The sequence below is a fragment of the Mchenga conophoros genome, linkage group LG3 (assembly GCF_057382185.1).
Source record: "Mchenga conophoros isolate Kocher_MC1m ecotype Shallow Benthic linkage group LG3, M_conophoros_male_GT1.1, whole genome shotgun sequence".
NCBI classification, from domain to species: Eukaryota; Metazoa; Chordata; class Actinopteri; order Cichliformes; family Cichlidae; genus Mchenga; species Mchenga conophoros.
In genome coordinates, this window is record NC_140528.1 from 6,906,037 (window position 1) to 6,928,458 (window position 22,422).

Sequence of the window (22,422 nt, forward strand, 5' to 3'; positions counted from 1 at the left end):
TTGGTCGAAAGCATCGCAGCGGTTAAAACCATTATCCTCTGCAATTATGCTGGGTGACAGTCACAGCAAAGAGATGAAGCACTTTTGAAACGCGGGGAAAGCCAAAAACTGCGCTTCCTCCACTTCCGTAACATTGATTCAATAATGTTGAATTCTCTGCAGCTGCTCTATTCCCATGTTGTGGCAGTATATTAATAACTAGCCTCGTGTTGTGGATGAATGATCTCAGTTGTTCTCCTGACTGAAGTTTGGCCCGTGTACAGCATCCTGCTATGCGACTGCATTTGTCCCTGACCACCAGAATCCCTCACGTTAACTTTTATCGAGTGGAAAAAGAGTTGGGGTTCATCCTCCAGCTTCACTGTGCTAATGTTATGCTAACATAGCTGTGTCGCTAGCAATCACGTAGCACAACATTATATACCAGGTAGCCCAACTTCAGTAACCCTGCAAACGCCACTGCTGTTTAGTCTTCTGTCTTCATTTATGTTGGAAGTGATAGCAGAGCTGTACATTTGAATTAGTTTCAAAAATCTCAGTCAGAACATGGTATGAAATGTTTAGGTGTAAACTAGCGCGCTAACTTCCTGTTAACTTCTAACTCCGTTAAATTTAATAAATTCTGTTTTCATGGATATTAAACTTAATTGTTACATCTGCTAAAGCAGCAACGCTGATGATTTTATTAAAGATGAAAGAATTTAGACCGTTTTTAACTCTCAGTGTTCGTTTGACTTTGGGACCTGAAGCTGTCGGAGTTTTGGACCCAGATTACTCCGTGAAGCTCCTCACTACGGCAGCCGTAATGCTCTGACGATCCATCAAGCAGTGCGGCTTACCAAAGTTGTGCTAAAATATTTTTAACAGATTTCTGCAGCCAAAATCGGTTCGAGGTCACGAAGCACAACCAGAATTCATACATAAGGCACACTCTTGATTTTTGAGAAAATTAAAGGATTGTAAGTCTGCCTTATAGTGTGGAAAATACGTTATACAGAAGAAAAGAATATATCGCGATATATATCGTTACCGCACATGCTTCAAATTATACCGCGATATGGATTTTAGGCCATATTGCCCAGCCCTAACTCCCAATTTATTTACAACATTTGAAACATACAGTGTAGCTCCGTCAAAACACTCCAAGGCCAAGTGAAAGTGCTGAGAGGGAAAAGATCATGATTAATGATTTATTTAAACTCATAACTGGGTGCAGCAGCTGAACTTTGACCTGTGAGCTGCAGCTCAAGCTTCTTTTATGGTTCAGTGTTTAATGTGTAAACTGTTTATCACTGCAGAGACGCCTACAGGCTATCTACTGTTCAAAAGTGAATTGTTATACACAGTGCAGCAGCTGACCGTTGACCTGTGAGCTTCAGCCTCTTTGCTGGTGTGAAGTGTTTAATGTGACGCAGTCTGCAGACACAGACGACTGCTGACGGAGAAGAAGCAGATGATTTTCTCTGTTTCTACACAGACCTGGTCCAGACAGCAGAGAGCTGCAGAGTGAAGACGTTCATTGGAAGAAGCTGAGTAAGTTCAACGTCCTCTTTGAATCCTGGATCAGGAAGTGAATATTTGGTGTTTAAATAAGGTTTCTGTCTTTGACTCAGTCTGCTGTCACTTTTAGAGAGAAAAGGAGATTTTAGATTAACTGGTGTTCCTGCTGCTCCAGCATTAAAGCACAGTATAGGTGACTGCGCTGATGCCTGTTTATAATTTCACCAAAGCTAATAAACTGTTGGCTAAATTTTCTTGTTTTCAGATGTAAACAGAGGTGAGAGGAGCAGATAATAAGGATTAAATATTATGCTGAATAACTAAATTCTGCTAGTCTGTGACGTAACTCCCAGCAGCATCGCCTCATTTCTTTGACCTTGACCTAGCTAAGCTAACATGAGTTAGCTTAGCTAGCAGAGCAGCTATCTCTGCTGTCTGTCATGTGACCGAGTCAAGTGTGTGTAGTAGACTTGTTAGCATAGCTAGCAGGCTGAAAGAAGCTAGCAAACTGTGTGAACACTTTGTAAGAGGTGAGCAGTGAAGGATAAGGAGCTCCTCCAAATGCTGATAATGCACTTAACCTGAATTTACTGCTTGTTACATTATATGTGATGTTCAGTCAAAAACAATTACTTAAATTAACATTATTATTAGTAGTAGTATTAGTATTAGTATTTGTTTATTATTCATGACATGGCTCCCTACTGTAGTGGTTTGAACAACTGATCTGTGGTTATTGTGTCCCTGCAAATTCAACAATGCGCCTCAATGCAAAGCATCAAACAAATATTTTTATTATCAAGTCCTACTGGATGAATCACCGTAGCTCTGACAGTGAAGCACACTCATTTTTATTGGTAGTCACCTTGTAAGCAATGTTCCCTCTAAGCTGCGCACTGTTGGCACGGTCTCTGCGCAGAGAAAATCTGTATTGAGCACACAAAAAGAATTCTAACCTGAATTGAAATTAAAGTAAATATGTGCCGGTGTTTTAGCAAAGCGGCTGATGTGGAGTGAAGCCACGTTAATGACAACGTGTACAACCATTGGAGATGTGAGCAGGACAGACGGAACAACTGACAGGAAAAGTGTGGACTTTATACCAGTTTTTAAATTGTGTTGATCGACCACGTAAAACCAGAGTTATGATAAAAATATCTGCAATGTTTGGTTTTCTTCCTGAATACTGTCGTTGTTTATATTTACTGCAGGAAGAAACGGTAAAAACTGCGTTTTATAAGGAAAACACTCGAAAGCCTGTGAGCAAAAACAATACCAACCCCCAGCCTTTCCTATTGGTCGAAAAATGTACCATGTCGACCAATCAAAACATGGCATTTAGTTGTTAAGAAACGGAGTGACGGCGGTGTTTTGAGATGTGAGAGATTTGAGACGTTTAGAGCAAATCTTGTGTAGTTAGTGTGTAGTTAGTGTGTAGTGTAGTCAATAGTGTTGTTGTGTGTGTCAGAACAATGAGGCGACTGCTGAGTGTTACAGGTGTTACAGCAGTGACACATCTGCTGCTGTCAGGCCTGCAGGTATCAGGCTGTTGTTCTCCTTCATCTCATAGTGGACAGAAATTATTTTTTGGAGCGGCACAAATAATTTGTGTGGCATCAGATTTGATGCAGAACAGCTGATTGTTCTGTAAATAGTTTGAAATGTTTATTTTTAAAAAAACTCCTTGGCTGTAGTTTTTTGCAGTAAACAGCTGCAAAAAACTCTGTTTGCAAAACTCAGTTACTTTTTTGAAGAAGTAACTATATAATTAACTGCCCAACATTGGTCATTATTTACTGTATGTTGCAGACAGAGTTACAGACTCTCTCCCAGACCACAGACTCATAATACAAGTCAGAGCTTTATTTAAAGAAAGTTGTGTTTTCAAAATTGAAGTTCAAGTTATTTTTCCTTCCAATAGTGTTAACATGCTACAGGTCATGAACAAGATTTTCTTTTTTAACTTTCATTGTAAGTGGGCTAAAGCAGTTAATTAAAAGTAGTTTAACAGAAATGTAAACGCTGTAAATTGATTATTTTAATAAACATGTAACTTGGATGGATTCGACGCTGGCGTGACCACAGTGCACACGTCTAATGTCGCTCACAGTGGATCGCTCAGGGAGGTTGTGTGTTCGCTCAGACACGTGAAACATTAGAGGGAACATTGCTTGTAAGTGCTTTAAACTCTCATGGATGAGTAAAACTCATTAGAAACACTGGCGAGCAGTGAGTGAATAACAGGTCTGACAGCAGCAGCAGGGACGGTGCTGTCATAGTTTAATGTGGAGTCTGTTTGAACTCAAACACTGAAGAGCAAAGAAAAGAACTTTAATGGTTCTGGGTCCCTTTGACCAAGCACTTTGCATTTTTTGTATTATGGTTTATGGTTCTGGTTCATTTACAGTCTTATTTATGCTTCTTTGAGTTTCTTATACTTCCTGTTTAGTTCCTTGATCATTAGATTCCCTCTGTGTCTCTGTGTGTCTCTGTGTGTCTCTGTGTGTGTTTGTGTGTGTTTGTGTGTGTTTGTGTGAGGCCTGGTGCTCCATTCTATATTTCCTCAGCCTGTCATGTCTCTCTTGTCTCCTCTTTCCCTCGCTCACTCTCGTCTGCCTTTCCTCCACTCCTCTGTCAAGCTCACGTGTCAGTGTTGTGTTCCTTTGTTTGCTGTTTTATTGTGAAAGTCTTGCATTCTTTGTTCAGTGTGTTTCATTTTTCCTGTGAAGGTTCTCAGTCATCCAGGTCATCATAGTTTAAGGAGCTTGGAAAGAAAAGCATCTGGACTTCTATAAGTTGCTTGAAGATGTTTCGCCGTTATATTTGGGTCCTACCCTGTCTGCATTATGCAGCTAGTTCAAGACCAACATTTTTCTAGTTTCCCAAACAGTGAATCAGTGTGTGTCCGTGAATGCATCGTGTGTGCTTCAGGCTCCATCTAGTGGACTGATAGCAGAGCAGCTGATGGCAGCTTCCTCTGCCTCACACTGCTGTCTGACTGCATCCAGCTGACACTGAGATGAAGCAGGAAAGAAGCAGCTGATATTTGGACAGCACACATGATGAAAGGAGGATTTCAGCTGATGTGCACATGAATGATTTGTGTTTCCTCTGCAGGTAGAAAGTGTGTGTGAGCTGAATTGAGCAGCATGGATCAGTGTGAGGACAGAGAGGAGGGAGTCCCTCCCTCTAAAAGCACTCTGTGTGGGGAACATGAGAGCCAGACCAAAGCTCAGAGGTGAGATGACCATCTCTAACTGTCCATGACTCTTCTCCATGTCACAGCTCAGCACTCACATCACTGCTGCATCATTATTCACAGGAACCAGCCTGGACCTCCACCCAGCTCTGTGTCTTATGAAAGTAACTCAGTCAAAGATGCCATTAAGATATTTGAGCAAAGACAGTCAGCTGAGAAAAGGTAAGCTAATACCAATAATATCAGCTGATATGTGATGAGAATTTTACTGAAGATTTATAACTTTTTCAGGATCCATCAGAGACTCAAACCTGGACCTCCACCCAGCTCTGTGTCCTTACAGAGTGACTGGTCTGAAGATCGTCTCATTAATTTTAAAGCCCAGCCTGTGTCTGCTGCAGAGAGGTGAGCTGTTAGCAACATGAACTCTTTGATTAAACTGCTTGATGTTGTTGGATATAAACTACAAACACGTCGTTCCCTCAGTCCCATTTAAACTGTCTTTTAAAACAAGCCTTTGGTTTCTAAACAACTGAAAACCCACTTCAGCAAACAGGAAGTGATCAGAGCGTCCGTCCACTTCCTGTCAGGCCCTGCAAACATTTCATATTGAAGAAAAGTCGTTGATATCTCACATTTTTACTCCACCACATTCAACCATTTTGACATTTTACAGCATGAAACTCTTGTCACATGACTCCTGTTATGTTATAGAGTCATGTGACCACCAGGGAGGGATTTGTATGGATGAAACACATTCAAATCAATCTGATTCATCAATGGAAACATTTTTGGTGTAAATGCAGCAACACTGAAAACGCTGAAGATAAAAACACAACAGATGAAATATGAACAAATCGAGGCTTTGAATACACGTGTGTGTGTTTGAGACACAGAGATAAATGGATTGTGTGTCTGTCCTATTGCTGCGTGAGGGTTTTATTGTAGATTTTGTGCGTGTACACTTTTGACCACGAAGGTGTTGAAAGGGCGTAAAACAGTTGGAGGCTCCAGAGTGAACACTAGTGCTGTCAGTAGATTAAAACATGACTAATTAATGACACAATCTTCTGTCATTAATCCTGATTAATCACAATTACTTGATCAATAGCTGCAGTTACATTTTTCCAACTTTATATTTAAGCCTGTAACAGACGTTTACACCATATAATGAAGTCAATGCAGAATAAACACAAAGAATGTTAAACGCTTCAATTCAAAGAGACTTTGAATAGTTTTCAGTCTTTAACTCAGCTTCTCTGCTGTAAATACAACTTTGTAACAAACATATATATACTAAAAGCTAAGTGTGCACTAATATATAATAATATATAATCTATATTACTGCTGTTAATGAAAATGTTTAATCAGACTCATCACAGGGTTACTGTGGATTCATTTGGATTAATCACCATTAAACATCATTTTTAATGTAAACGAATCAAATTTCATTTCATGAGCAAACAGACTCGAGAGAAAAGGGCAAATTTACACACTTAACATGTTTATTGAACATGTAAACATTGATTAACCTCCTGAATGAGCCGACCCCCCCAGGGACAGTCCTGCATGCTAATGATGGGCTCTGCTCTGTACCTGCAGGATTCTGTCAGCCACAAACTCCTCAGCTGATCCTGAATCTGAGCCCATCTGTCAAACCATCATTTTCTTCACAGGTCTGTGGAGGTGGCACTGATCCTGCAGCAGTCTAACACTCTCTGTCACTCTTCTTCAAGTCTTTGACACGAGGAACCAAAACTATGTTATTAACAACACTAACAGGTCTGCAGTTTGTCCACTTGGCAGTTGTGTCATCAGTGCTTTGCATTGTTGTGATATTTTAAGCTGGAAGTGCTTCGGTGAAAAGAAAATTCCTTCTGTCACAATGTGCAGAATCCTTCATGTTGGTCGGCTGGTCCGTCTTGTTATTTTTTTAGTACTCAAACTTTCCATCGAGAGGTCAGTGTGTGTTTGTCATCTTCCATATTGAGCTGATTGGTTCAGCTGCTGTCACTAACAGATGTGCTGCACATCTGCACGTGTACAAAGGTAACTCTACTCGGACAAACTGCCCGAAGTGCGTTGATAGAAACATTTCAGGGATTTTGAGTCGTTCTGCTCTCCAGATGTGTCGTGTTAAAGGTTTTTATCATGTTAATCATGATAACAGATGAACCCCTAACCCTAACCCTACATGTTAATTTTGACAGCAGTGGTAAATCCTTTTTAATGTTCTTCTGTCAGATCATTGATTAGACTCGACTCCAAATACGAGACTCAGAAAACTCAAATGAAAACTCAAATCAAAGCAATGAGAAAAGGACTTCTTGTGTTAGAATGAAAACATATGGAAGTGGTCAGGTTTCAAACACTCGATGAATCTACTGCACAGTTACATTCAGGGACCTTTGGCCTCCTGAGAGCATTAGTTGATGGTTCATCACAGTTTTACCTTCCAGTGAGTGAATTTATCAGTTTGATGAAGTCTCAAAGTTTCCTCTGAGCTTCTGCAGCATCATCACTTCCATCACTGATGAAAGAAAGTTCATAGAAAACAGGAAAATATATCTTCAGAATCTGAGAGTCTAAAACTTGACAGACTTGATTCAGATGAAGTTATTTGAGCAGAAACTCCTGGATCTTTATCCTGTGTTGATCTAATCCTTCATGGTTCCTCCACAGAGTGGAGCAGCAGAGCTCAGAGGTTCCCAGTGGTCAGTCTGCCCAGCAGCATCAAACACAGCTGGACTCCATATTTATGGTCTGTACATGTACAACAACTACTTTATTATTAATAATAATGCATTTATTTATAGGTCCCTTTCAGAACACCAAGGACTCTGTGGACTAAACGACCAAAAGAAACAAACTTTGAAATCAGACGGTGCAAATGTGATCACAGGGAAACGTTTTAAACATCGAGGCTTTAAACAGAAACCAAAGTGAAACAGTTTGTAGTCGAGATCAGTGGGAATGAAGCTGAATAACTGTTTCTTCAATAACTTTGAGCTCTTAAAAAAACAAAAACTAGCTGAAAGTCTGGCTGCTCTTATGAAAAGTACAGAGAAATTATGGGTCGCTCAACACTTGTGCACAATATAAGAGTTTAAATAAATCTAAAGAATAACTCAAAATCCTACAATCATACTGATAAAGTCATCTACAGCTAACTATCCAAGTGGATTTGTTTAAGACAGCTCCATCTGCTGGTGGCCCTCTGCAGGTGCATGAAAGGGGCGTGTTTATAGTGAAAGTAGTAGAGAAAGTAAACCCCACGGGAAGGAGGAGGACTCTCAGCGGCTTCCAGCTCATATTCAGACATTTGACTTCTCACTGAAAGCAGCAAGTTTGAGTGTCTGTACCTTAGTTAGAAGAGATAACATGTCAGTAGTAATTAGAGTTGATTGAGCAATGCTGTCCTTGTAATGTAGTTTATGATTTTTATGGACAAGTCCAGTTTTTCTGTAGAGCCTCTCAAGTTGGTGACAGCAGCAGTGGAAGTTCACGTGTGAACCAGAGCAGCAAATCAGGTCCAAATGTGTTGTTCACAGTGAGTGGGATCATCATTGGCTGCTATGTTAACCTCCTGCAGCAGGATGTCTTTGGTCAGAGAATGGATAGATCACGAAGTCATTGTTGAGTTTAGGGAGACAGTAGACAGTTGGAGGAGGTTCAGCCAGTTGACACACAGTAGATAAAATAACTGAAGGCAGGAGCAGACACCTGTATGACTTTCCACCTCTCACATAGATTATTTCCCTGGGCAGCGCCACAGGGCTGGTAGATGTAAACAAAGCTGGAGGAGAGGATTTATTCATCTGAGAAAAGTCACAGAGTTGTGTCTTGATGCTCAATCATCCAGGTACGTAAATCCCAAAAAGCTTGATTCTGTTCATCTGGATGTTTTCAGTGGGAGAAACGTTTCATCATCATCAGGTGACTTCTTCAGTCTCAGCTGACTGCAGGTTTCAATCTTATAAACAGGACATTTGTATGACTGAAACCAGCCCACTGAAGGAACAATGGGCTGGGAGGTCAGTTCATTGATCATTGGTACGCATATTGTCAGGACCATTGATCAATGGTTGTTGATCAATGGTCATGAGTCCAGTTCACAGAGAGCTGGGGAATGGCTGCAATCACAGCATGTAAGATGGTGACAGTTGTACCCTTAGGCCCCTCCTCCATTCAGAGATGGTCTTTTCACATAAATGGCCTCCTTGACTCCGCCCTCAAACCAGCGTTCACATTTACTCAGGACCTTCTTGATGTGAAGTTCTTCTGCTTCGCTGGCTGCTGTGTCTGTGGGGATGGTGTTTGTTCTGTGTTGTAGTGTCCTGATGACGCCCAGTTTGTGCCCCAGTGGATGATGAGAGTCAAACCTTAAATACTGATCTGTATGCGTAAACAGAGTGAACCTTTAAGACCAGTTGTCTGTACGATCAACTCAGTCACCTGAAACATCTCCAAGTTTCTGGCTTTGATCATCAACCTGTTGGTAGTTCAGCTCTGAACACCAGTGAAATGTTTCTCCCACTGAAATCGCTGCATTCATATGAACAGAATCAACGTTTTGGGATCATGGAGTTGTGGACAAAGTCTCAGTTAATCAGATAAAGTCAAACCTATAATTGGTAAAGAGTTCGTGGATGATATGCCCCTTGATCGTAAAGAAGTGGATGTTGTGTGGACTAAAGTTCAGAGTGGTGGGTCATTCATAAAGTATTCTGTTCCAGCTGCTGGAGGACAACATCATCACTTTTGTGAAGAACGAGCTGAAGAAGATCCAGAAGGCTCTGAATCCAAATAAGCCCCAGTGCTTGGAGTTTCAGAGGGAGGATGATGAGCAGAGGAGAAACAGCAGAGAGGCATTTGTGAAGATCACAGTGGACTTCCTGAGGAGAATGAAGCAGGAGCAGCTGGCTGACCGTCTGCAGAGACGTAAGAGGATTTATCTAAAGGTTTAAGCTGCTGGATAAATGAGAGACTTGTGACACCAGTGTGTTCAGTCATTTCTCAGTGGGTCAGAAATTGTCATCAGCATTTTGTAAAATGTGATTGTTAAAGTTGTATTTTTATTATTATTATTCAGAACTTCCAGCTGCTGTTTGTCATCGTAACCTTAAATCCACCCTGAAGAAGAAGTTCCAGTGTGTGTTTGAGGGCATCGCTAAAGCAGGAAACCCAACCCTCCTGAATCAGATCTACACAGAGCTCTACATCACAGAGGGAGGGACTGCAGAGGTCAATGATGAACATGAGGTCAGACAGATTGAAACAGCATCCAGGAAACCAGACAGACCAGAAACAACCATCAGACAAGAAGACATCTTTAAAGCCTCACCTGGAAGAGATGAACCAATCAGAACAGTGCTGACAAAGGGAGTGGCTGGCATTGGGAAAACAGTCTTAACACAGAAATACAGCCTGGACTGGGCTGAAGACAAAGCCAACCAGGACATCCAGTTCATATTTCCATTCACTTTCAGAGAGCTGAATGTGCTGAAAGAGGAAAAGTTCAGCTTGGTGGGACTTGTTCATCACTTCTTTACTGAAACCAAAGAAGCAGGAATCTGCAGCTTTGAAGACTTCCAGGTTGTGTTCATCTTTGATGGTCTGGATGAGTGTCGACTTCCTCTGGACTTCCACAAAACTACAATCCTAACTGACCCTAGAAAGTCCACCTCAGTGGATGTGCTGCTGATAAACCTCATCAGGGGGAAACTGCTTCCCTCTGCTCGCCTCTGGATAACCACACGACCTGCAGCAGCCAATCAGATCCCTCCTAAATGTGTTGGCATGGTGACAGAGGTCAGAGGGTTCACTGACCCACAGAAGGAGGAGTACTTCAGGAAGAGATTCAGAGATGAGGAGCAGGCCAGCAGGATCATCTCCCACATCAAGACATCACGAAGCCTCCACATCATGTGCCACATCCCAGTCTTCTGCTGGATCACTGCTACAGTTCTGGAGGATGTGCTGGAAACCAGAGAGGGAGGACAGCTGCCCAAGACCCTGACTGAGATGTACATCCACTTCCTGGTGGTTCAGGCCAAAGTGAAGAAGGTCAAGTATGATGGAGGAGCTGAGACAGATCCACACTGGAGTCCAGAGAGCAGGAAGATGATGGAGTCTCTGGGAAAACTGGCTTTTGATCAGCTGCAGAAAGGAAACCTGATCTTCTATGAATCAGACCTGACAGAGTGTGGCATCGATATCAGAGCAGCCTCAGTGTACTCAGGAGTGTTCACACAGATCTTTAAAGAGGAGAGAGGACTGTACCAGGACAAGGTGTTCTGCTTCATCCATCTGAGTGTTCAGGAGTTTCTGGCTGCTCTTCATGTCCATCTGACCTTCATCAACTCTGGACTCAATCTGCTGGAACAACAACAAACAACCTCCCAGAAGTCTGAAACAGGAGATTCTGCAGAGAAACACTTCTACCAGAGTGCTGTGGACAAGGCCTTACAGAGTCCAAATGGACACCTGGACTTGTTCCTCCGCTTCCTCCTGGGTCTTTCACTGCAGACCAATCAGACTCTCTTACGAGCCCTGATGACACAAACAGGAAGTAGCTCACTGACCAATCAGGAAACAGTCCAGTACATCAAGGAGAAGCTCAGTGAGAATCTGTCTGCAGAGAAAAGCATCAATCTGATCCACTGTCTGAATGAACTGAATGATCGTTCTCTAGTGGAGGAGATCCAACAATACAGGACTTCAGGAAGTCTCTCCACAGGTAAACTGTCTCCTGCTCAGTGCTCAGCTCTGACCTTCATCTTACTGTCATCAGAAGAAGATCTGGATGAGTTTGACTTCAAGAAATACTCTGCTTCAGAGGAGGCTCTTCTGAGAATGCTGCCAGTGGTCAAAGCCTCCAACAAAGCTCTGTGAGTAAACATGTTGTCATCGCTTCATTGTTAAAATCATGGGAAATAAATCAGAAATGCTGAGTTCAAAGAGCACTGTAACATTTTTTTAAAATAGTAAATTAAATGATCATCAGTCACTCGGTAAATATATGGTAGTTTTAATGTTTCACTCCAGCATTTCTAAAACACACTTTGTTCTGTAACTCTTATCAAAGGACAATCCAGACCCAGCCTATAAGAACATGAGCTCTGATGCTTCAGCCCCTCTGACAGGTTTATTATCCTCAGCTTGTTCATTTGTCTCCAACTCCAGGAGTTTGGTTGTTTTATTCTAAAGCACAAACTTCACCTGCCAGACTTCACCTACATCTTTTTCTGATGTTCATAATTTAAGTTCAAGTTTGTATCTCACTTTCAGTGCACACCCTCCCTTTTTAAATATAAATCTCTGCTGTGCTGTCATGTTTTCATCCTGTATGGAGGGAGAAACTCGGTCTTCATTACTGAAATTGCCTCTAAGGTCGTGTTTCTTGTCAGTAACCATATGTAACTGTAAGGCTTCCATAACCAGTGTTATCACAGAATTACAGTGGGTTCACTCTGGGTCCTCTACAGTTTCTTCCCACTGTCCACAGACATGCAGTTAGGTTACCTGGTGATCTAAACTTCATGCAGGTGTGAGTGAGAGTGGTTGTCTGTCCCTCTGTGGGCTTAGTGGAAGAGACTGGATGGATCTCTGCTTTGTCTTTGATATATGCTGACAGCAAACATTCTCCATGAAGTCTGCATTTCAGCTCATTTCCTTTATACACACCTTTAACAGGAAGAGTTTTATACAGCTAGTGTTTAAAATCCAGTGTTCTTCACAATACACAGGTAATGAGCATGATTATTGAATTACTAAAATTTTCTAAAATAATTGTTTTAGTTAATATTGTATGACAGTGTACACAGAATTATTAGCTCAGTAGGCAGAGTGGTCGCCCCATGATCATAAGGTCAGGGGTCGAATCCACCGAATAGTTACCTTGTGGTACCCCTGAGCAAGGTACCATCAAGGTACCAATCATGTGCACTGGACTGGTAGCACTCATAGTCTCATAGGTTTAAATAAATTTTTTAAAAAAAGGGTTCAACATATAAACAAATTTAATTTGATCACATATTCTTTGTTTTTTTTGTTGTGGTTTTTTCCTTTCTCTCTCAGACTGAGCAGCTGTAACGTCTCAGAGAAAGGCTGTGAAAATCTGTTGTCAGTGGTAAGATCCCAGTCCTGTAGTCTGAGAGAGCTGGACCTGAGTACCGACAGCCTGAAGGCTTCAGCAGTAAAGCTTCTGTCTGCTGCAGTGGAGAGTCCACATGCCAAACTGAATGTTCTGAGGTCAGATCAATTTGTATTCTGTTTAGTTCTGTTTGTTTATGTGTTTGATGTTTGTTTTTGTTTATGTCTTTATCCAGTTATCCTTGTTTCATAGCATTTTTATTCATTTCCAAGTTAAGGTAAACTTATACTAACCTGCTCAGCACAAGACAATAAGCTATTGCACCCTGATTACACTTTAACAACAATCTTTATTCATGTTTTTATCTTCAGACTTAACATCTGTGAACTCTCAGAGGAAAACTGTGAAGCTCTGTCCTCAGTTCTCAGCTCGCAGTCCTCTAGTCTGACAGAGCTGGACCTGAGTATCAGAAAGCTGCAGGATTCAGGAGTGAAGCTTCTGTCTGCTGGACTACAACGTTTAAACTGTAAACTGAATACTCTGAGGTCAGATCAGAAAACATTTAGTTTTTAGAATTATTAATTAAAGTTCATACATATGATGTTGTATCTTAGTATGTTTATGTTTCCTTTAAAAATAGAAAGTCAACATTTAATGTTGTGAAATGTGTTAACAAACTCTACATGAGTACTTGTTTTATAGATTGTCTTTTATTTTTCAGACTGAGTGGCTGTAACCTGTCAGAGAGAAGCTGTGAAGCTCTGTCCTCAGTCCTCAGCTCCCAGTCCTCCAGTCTGAGAGAGCTGGACCTGAGTAACTCTGACCTGCAGGATTCAGGAGTGAAGCTTCTGTCCGCTGGACTAAAGAGTTCACAGTGTGCAGTGGAAACTCTCAGGTCAGGATTCAAACTTTTCCACAGATGATCATTTGAAATGTGAATTATATTATTGTATAAACAGGTAACTTTTACAGCTGTCAAGTGAACTTTTATTTACATTTGAGTGGATAATTGGACTCTGAATTACTAAAAGTTGTTATAGTCATGTCTTTGTTTATTTAAAAAAATACTTCATGCACTGCCTAATTTAAAGATTTAGGCTCCTTTGGGCCCATAATATATATATTTGATTTCTTTGTGAATGAAATTAGGAGGATATTGGCGACTGCTGATTGGCTCGCTGTTTGTTTTTTATTCACAGTACTTAATTTTAAAGGCTGATTTCTCAAAATGAGATGTTTATCTTTTCTTCTACAACACGTGGAGCCACCAAATCTTCTTGCTTGATTTATTCATTACAGTTTGATTTAAAGAATATTAGACTCGTAACATAATAAATATATTTATTTCACTTCTTCTTGAGAGAAAGAAAGGGATGACTGGGTGAGCTCCAGTGGTTCATCCCAGCAGAGAGAGCGGCACACTGGGCTGCAAATGATCACAGTAGTAATGGCCATAGTTTGATAAAACAGGAAGTCTTACCCTGTAGATAATACAGGGTTCTGGTGCCGATGTGGGGGAGGGGAGTCGCCCGGTACTAACTACATACTACTAACTACCTCATCCAGATGTCTTCCCTACTAAACCTGATAAGAAGTAACTGCAGTAGCCTTATAGGTCAAATCAGTTTCACCTGTTAAAGTTAGCTCCACTATTAATTAGGGGTGGGGGAAAAAATCGATACTGTGTAGTATCGTGATATTTTGTTTGCTAATAATGTATCGATACAGGGACAGCAGAAATCGATATTTTGTTACAAACAATTTTTTCTCTGAAGTCAACATGCTCTGGAGTCAGAGCATGTTGATCCTTTTTCTGAGCAACAATCCTGACATTCCTTCACTGTCCAAATGTGTTTAACTTTTTTTTTGGCAGCAATAAACATGACAGTTTACTTATTTTAATTTAAGACATGTTTAATTTTAATTAAGTTTGAAACTTTTTTATTTAATGTAAAATTATATATTTTTTTAAATTTACTTTCAAATTCTTCAGTTGCTGAAGGGGCTGCATAGTTTTCATAAATTGCATAGTTCAGAATAGCTATAATTGTACCAGATGGTTGCATTCAGTTAAGTTGGACTAGACTGTAATACAAACCGTTCAGTTTGTCAACAATAAAACTGACTGAAATGAGAGAAAGACTGAGTGTGAGACTTTGATATTAGATAAAATGAATATTGATAAAGTTTACCTTTATGTGCAGAATTTAAATATCGCAAAATATTTTAAAAAATCGCAATAATATCGTATCGTGCGTTAAGTATTGTGATAATATCGTATCGCGAGTTGTATGGTGATTCCCACCTCTACTATTAATGGTGTCACTTGTTATTTCTGGGATGAGTTTAGTAGCCTGAACAGCTGCTTAAAGGAAAGTAATTAAATAATAAAAATAACCTAAGTCCGGGGGAACCTGCAAGAGCTGTTTGCACAAAGAATAATGCTCAGACTTTGAGGTTTTATCGTTTTACACAAGGTTTAAAAATGAATGTCCACAATTGAATTGCAGAAATTGTTATTGAGCTAATACTGATGTAGTTGTTATCTTTGGTAAGGAGAGGTTGGAGGAAGGATGAGCACAGTCAGGCCTAAAGATGCTCTTAATAATAATAATGGATTGCATTTATATAGCGCTTTTCGAGACCCTCAAAGACCCTTTACAATCCCACTACAGGGAGTGCAGAATTATTAGGCAAGTTGTATTTCTGAGGAATAATTTTATTATTGAACAACAACCATGTTCTCAATGAACCCAAAAAACTCATTAATATCAAAGCTGAATGTTTTTGGAAGTAGTTTTTAGTTTGTTTTTAGTTTTAGCTATTTTAGGGGGATATCTGTGTCTGCAGGTGACTATTACTGTGCAGAATTATTAGGCAACTTAACAAAAAACAAATATATACCCATTTCATTTATTTATTTTTACCAGTGACACCAATATAACATCTCCACATTCACAAATATACATTTCTGACATTCAAAAACAAAACAAAAACAAATCAGCGACCAATATAGCCACCTTTCTTTGCAAGGACACTCAAAAGCCTGCCATCCATGGATTCTGTCAGTGTTTTGATCTGTTCACCATCAACATTGCGTGCAGCAGCAACCACAGCCTCCCAGACACTGTTCAGAGAGGTGTACTGTTTTCCCTCCTTGTAAATCTCACATTTGATGATGGACCACAGGTTCTCAATGGGGTTCAGATCAGGTGAACAAGGAGGCCATGTCATTAGTTTTTCTTCTTTTATACCCTTTCTTGCCAGCCACGCTGTGGAGTACTTGGACGCGTGTGATGGAGCATTGTCCTGCATGAAAATCATGTTTTTCTTGAAGGATGCAGACTTCTTCCTGTACCACTGCTTGAAGAAGGTGTCTTCCAGAAACTGGCAGTAGGACTGGGAGTTGAGCTTGACTCCATCCTCAACCCGAAAAGGCCCCACAAGCTCATCTTTGATGATACCAGCCCAAACCAGTACTCCACCTCCACCTTGCTGGCGTCTGAGTGGGACTGGAGCTCTCTGCCCTTTACCAATCCAGCCACGGGCCCATCCATCTGGCCCATCAAGACTCACTCTCATTTCATCAGTCCATAAAACCTTAGAAAAACCAGTCTTGAGATATTTCTTGGCCCAGTCTTGACGTTTCAGCTTGTGTGTCTTGTTCAGTGGTGGTCGTCTTTCAGCCTTTCTTACCTTGGCCATGTCTCTGAGTATTGCACACCTTGTGCTCTTGGGCACTCCAGTGATGTTGCAGCTCCAAAATATGGCCAAACTGGTGGCAAGTGGCATCTTGGCAGCTGCACGCTTGACTTTTCTCAGTTCATGGGCAGTTATTTTGTGCCTTGGTTTTTCCACACGCTTCTTGCGACCCTGTTGACTATTTTGAATGAAACGCTTGATTGGTCGATGATCACGCTTCAGAAGCTTTGCAATTTTGAGACTGCTGCATCCCTCTGCAAGATATCTCACTGTTTTTGACTTTTCTGAGCCTGTCAAGTCCTTCTTTTGACCCATTTTGCCAAAGGAAAGGACGTTACCTAATAATTATGCACACCTGATATAGGGTGTTGATGTCATTAGACCACACCCCTTCTCATTACAGAGATGCACATCACCTAATATGCTTAATTGGTAGTAGGCTTTCGAGCCTATACAGCTTGGAGTAAGACAACATGCATGAAGAGGATGATGTGGACAAAATACTCATTTGCCTAATAATTCTGCACTCCCTGTATTCATTCACTCTCACATTCACACACTGGTGGAGGTAAGCTACAGTTGTAGTGGTAGGTTAGGTTTTGCCCAAGGACAAAATGACCAAGACAGAGAGAGCTGGCTCATCAGACAGACAAGCTCATCTTGTAACCTACTGGTTCGCTGGTCAGCACACCAGCTGACTAGCGAACCGGCTAACTAGCACACCAGCTAACTAGCACACCGGCTAAATAGCAAATCAGCTAACTAGCAGACCAGCTAACGGCAGCCACAAGCTGAAGGACGATTAAATGTAGTGGAGATATCAGAGATGACACTGGTGTGTCCGATTCACTCTTTAGCACTCTGGTCACTCCGGTGTGTCAGCCAGAACACCACTGAAGGCCAAATGATCCCAGCATGTGGAATAAAGAGCTTAAGGTTTGGTTTGAGACACTTTATTCTTTCACTGATTGATTCTTGCGGCTGTGATCATGTGTGTGGTTTCTTACAAAAAGGAAGTACACAATACAAATACATGACAAATAAGATGAATAGATAAGTTACATATCCAGTTATATGTACGTACATCAGTATAGCTAATATAGCCATATATAAGGACAAAGATCACAGTACTATAATGCAGTAATGTTAAACACAAAGGTGTATATCTACATAAATCTGTCCTATCAGTGATCAGGGTACTGTAGTATACTTCCACTACATAAACTATAGAAACTAAACGACATTAGTGTGACTTTAAGTTACCATCAGTACAGACGAACTGATGGTAGTTGTACAAAATAAAGGCATTGCAATTATTGTGAAGGGCTTCCGGTTAAACTAAGATCAGCTGATTACCTCATAACAAATTGTTTGCTATAGAACGCAGCTCCCACTCTTCATTAATATCATGTACTGTAACTCCCAAGTAACCATGGTTACCCAGCCACGCCCAGTAGTCTCCAGAGAGACCAACAGCTGGTGCACGTTGTAACGCCGTGGCTTTCATAGTCTCTCCTTTTTCTACAGCTCATGTGTTCTTCTTGTGATGGTGCGTCTTGAGGGAGGCTCATACATGCCATCATTTGTTGATCCTAAGAACGTTCCTCAGACCGACTTCTTCAACAACACTAATCGGCCTGCAGTTTGTAGCTACTCACTTCACTGTGGTGTTTGTTAGCTTGTCTTTCTTTGGTTTTATCCTGACTCCTCCCACAAGCTGATCCTACGTAGTCTGCCCAAGCCTCCCACCTCTGTTTGTTTGGGTGGTTTGTTTGCTGCCATCAACAGCGTGTAATGCATTTAAGTGATACTTCAGACATGAAGTACTGCGACAATAAAAAACTCAACTTTGCTTAAAAATAACTTTAGTTGTATCAACACTGCCCTCTGGAATAATTAGACTTTGGTGACAAACTGATGTGATCTCCATGTTTCCTTTGTTGGACTGTGGGCGAGTGTCAGAACTGGATGTACTGAGTAACATGTGGAGTTTAAATATGTGTCAGTTCCAGTTTTAGAGCTCTAAAGTGCAGCTATCATGTTAGGAATATGTTAGGAATAGACAGGAACACTGAGCACACTGAGGTCAAATCTTTATTTATCCAGTTCATCTGTAGGCCGAGCTCAGTCCATCCATTTAGTGAAATGATGTTTAAAGGTCTCCTTGTTCTGTGAGCGTGCACAGATCCTGAAGCAGAAAGCCTGGGTTAACAGAGAAATGATCATCGCTGTGATGATGCTCATCATCTCTGACTGGGATTTGAGGTTTTGTCAAAGCAGGAAACACAAAGAAAGCCTGGCTATGTTGGACTGGGTGTGGAAGCAGCTCCCAGTTTGAGTTCAGGAGACAGACACCCTCTCTACTTTGACGATCAGCTTCAAACTTTCCTTTTTGATAAAACTTATAGTTAGAGCTGGATCAGGTGACCCTGAACCATCACTTAGTTATGCTGCTATAGAGATGGATAACAGATGGATTGTTGTTTTGTGTGTCTGCAGTCTGTCAGGCTGTCTGATCACAGAGGAAGGCTGTACTTCTCTGGCCTCAGCTCTGACCTCCAACCCCTCCCATCTGAGAGAGCTGGACCTGAGCTACAATCATCCAGGTGACTCAGGAATGAAGCTTCTGTCGGCTGGACTGAAGGATCCAGGCTGGAGACTGGACACTCTCAGGTATGGAGAGAATGTCTGATATAGGAGGAAGAGCTGGAATCATTTCCTGTGTCTTTCACTCACTTCCTGTTTGTTTCCTGCAGATGAGACATGAACAATCACACATGCAGGAATATTTTCAGGGACAGACACACTAGTCTAGCTGGATAGTACATGGATATTTATGTAGGGGGTCTTCAAGGAGTCTGTTTGCAGGAACATTAATGATAACTGATAAGTCATGTTGAGAGTTTCATTAAAAGTAGACTTACAGTTAGGTAATATTTGGACAGAGACAACATTTTGTAACTTTAGATACAAGTATCAGCCATGTGTGTGTTTCCCATGCTGTATGTCCACAGTCACAGTGACAGTCAGTGACACTGACAGAAGGATGAAACAAGGCTGTGAATCATTTCAGTCTGTGTGTGTGACAAAGAGGCAGACAGGAGCAGCTAACATTTGGAAATGGAAGCTTACTGGAAACACTACATTCACGGCTGAATTCACAATAGATTTGTTCTCAAGTGCACATTTAGCAGCTAATGCTAATACTGTTTTCCCTTTGCTTTCTACAGCAGCTATTGCTAAGTAGGCCACTTTGCTCCGCTAAGGATTTGTGTGACCATGATGGAGACTCTGATAAGCTAATGCTGCTAAGCTAATGCTGTTTATGGGCCCTGTTAGAATCAATATTTCATTCTCATTCTGTTGTTTGAGAACAATATTAACGTTTCACATCATTATAACACAAGAGAAAAGGGTATTGGCATTAGCTACTAGTGCTTATTCACCTCAAATTACCTTTAGCTGCTAATGGCAGCCTACTTAGCATTAACTCCTCACTAATATAATGCTAATTTACATCAAATTAGCATTAACTGCTCATATTGTTATAAGGAAAGAGAAAACGGTATTAGCATTTGCTGCTAATAATTATTCACCCCTAATTAGAATAAGCCGCTAAAAGCAGCCAACTTAGCATTAATTCCTCACTTTGTTGTTACCCAACGGAAAAGAGTATTAGTATTAGCTACTATCATTTTTAATAAGTAAGAGAAAACAGTATTAGCAGTAGCGCATAATGCTAATTCACGTCAACGTAGTATTAGTTAATAATGGCAGCCTACTTAGCATTAACTGCTCACTAATATAATGCTAATTCGCATCAAATTAGCATTAGCTGCTCAAGTTGTTATAAGGAAAAAGAGAAAACGGTATTAGTATTAGCTGCTAATAATTATTCACCCCTAATTAGAGTTAGCCCCTAATGGCAGTCTACTTAGCATTAACTCCTGACATTGTTATAATGCAGGGGAAAAGAGTTACCATTATCGGATAATGCTAATTCTCATCAAATTAGCATTAGTTAATAACGGTAGACTTCATATCATTAGCTGCTGTCATTCTTACAAAGCAAACAGTATGAGCATTAGCTGTTAATCCTTTTTCATCTAAAATTAGAATTAGCCACTAATGGCGTATTGTTAAAAAGTAAGAAAAAACATTGTTAGCATAAGCGGATAATGCTAATTCACCTCAAATTAGTATTAGCTAATAATGGCACCTGCTTAGCATTAGCTGGTCACATTGTTATAAGGCAAGAAAATATGGTATTAGCATTAGCTGCCAATTCCTATTCGCCTAAAATTAGCATTACCTGCTAATGGCAGTCTACTTAGCATTAACTCCTCACTAATGTGATGCTAATTCACATTAAATTAGCTTTAGCATTAGCTGCTAGCATCAGCCTACCTAGCACTAGCTGCTCACATTGTTAAAAGGGAAGAGAATACGATATTAGCATTAGCTGGTAATATTTATTCACCCCTAATTAGAATTAGCCACTAATGGCAGCATACTTAGCGTTAACTCCTCACATCGTTGTAATGCAAATGAGGCTAACTTGCATTAAATTAGACTGCTGTTATTAGCTAATGCTATTTAGCAGTAGCTGCTCACATTGTTATAAAGCAAAGGAAAACGATATGAGCATTAGGTTCTAATGCGTATTTGCCTTAAATTAGACGTAGGTGCTAATGGCAGCCTACTTAGCATTAGCAGCTCAGATGTTGTAATGCTAGGAAAAAGAGTGTTAGCATTAGCCGTTCACATTGTTATAAAGTTAAGGGAAATAGTGTTAGCATTAGCTACTCACATTGTTAAAAAAAGTAAGTGTTAGCATTAGTGCATAATGCTAATTCATGTCAAATTAGCATTAGTTAATAACGGCAGCCTATTTAGCATTAGCAGATAATGTTGACCTTGGCCCACTGGAAAAGTTAAGAACTAAAGATTTAGGAGTGTTTCTCGATAGCTCTTTCTCGTTTGAGAAACAAATGAATTCTGTTATTAAAACCAGCTGTAAGGTTTATATTGTTGATTGTCATTTATGCTTAGAAATATTTACTCATATATGCTTAGAGTTGTATAATCGATTGCATAATGATAGAGGTTTGATCCTGAGTAGTCTGTAAAGACTCTGTGTGCCTTCCAGAGTGCTCTGGCATGCACACACCACTTGGGGCCATGAGAGAGGTCGTACCCTCTCTTACTGATTTATGGTGTAGGACAGGGGTCTCAAACTCAATTTAGCTGGGGGACGCTGCAGGCAGAGTCTGGGTGAGGCTGGGCCGCATTAGGTTTTCCACAAGAAAGGCATGGTTAAAAAATTCCAATCTTCTCAAATCTCTTTATTTTTATTTTTTAACACAAAATATGAAAAATAAATAAACAAATTAAGAATTAATAAGAAAATAAATCAATCTGTAATACATAAATAAAATAATAATAAGATATTTTTAGTCAGTGAACTTGTGTGTATCTTTCAGTCTTCTATATCTGCTGTATTTAGATTGAAATGTCTGTATTAACAGTTCTATAACCTTCTTCTGAACATGAATGGAACACTGTAGAAAATGAACTGTTCTTCTGAACATGGCTTCTCTTGCCTACTCCTTGCTGCTAGAGACCTGGCAGCGTTTCCTCTCGCATAGCCGAGCCAGATTTGGCCTGAGGGAGGAAGCAGTTGCGACCCTCAGTATGTCTTGAAGATGATCATCCGTAAGTCTGGACCTGTACTTGGACTTATTGAAGTTCAAAGTGGAGAAGAGCTTTTGGCACAAGTATGTGCTACCAAAAAGGCACATGGTCCGCTTGAACATTCGGGAAAGCCGAGGGAAACTAGGGCTCAAGTCTCTCAAAAATTGTCCAAGCTTGTCTGCTTTTCCACTCACCTCCCTGAACTTTGCTTTGAGTTCAGAGTTGCACTGCA

The 22,422-nt window shown here is 40.6% G+C and overlaps 1 protein-coding gene across 6 annotated transcripts in view; it reads left to right on the forward strand.

Annotated features, from left to right (window-relative positions):
• Positions 1-22,422, forward strand: part of LOC146577113 (protein NLRC3-like) — a 560,242-nt gene that overhangs the window by 228,044 nt on the left and 309,776 nt on the right. For 2 of the 6 annotated variants that reach the window (XM_085268103.1, XM_085268104.1), the window contains exons 1-6: positions 4,635-4,738; positions 4,823-4,921; positions 4,991-5,104; positions 7,382-7,460; positions 9,436-9,640; positions 9,792-11,161. In XM_085268103.1, coding sequence (XP_085124229.1) covers positions 4,650-4,738; positions 4,823-4,921; positions 4,991-5,104; positions 7,382-7,460; positions 9,436-9,640; positions 9,792-11,161 — 1,956 coding nt within the window. In that variant the 5' untranslated portion in view covers positions 4,635-4,649. Of the gene's footprint in view, positions 1-4,634; positions 4,739-4,822; positions 4,922-4,990; positions 5,105-7,381; positions 7,461-9,435; positions 9,641-9,791; positions 11,590-12,778; positions 12,953-13,165; positions 13,340-13,515; positions 13,690-18,995; positions 19,189-22,422 lie in introns of those variants that run through there. The other 4 variants (XM_085268110.1, XM_085268109.1, XM_085268105.1 and 1 more) reach the window with 4 other exon arrangements.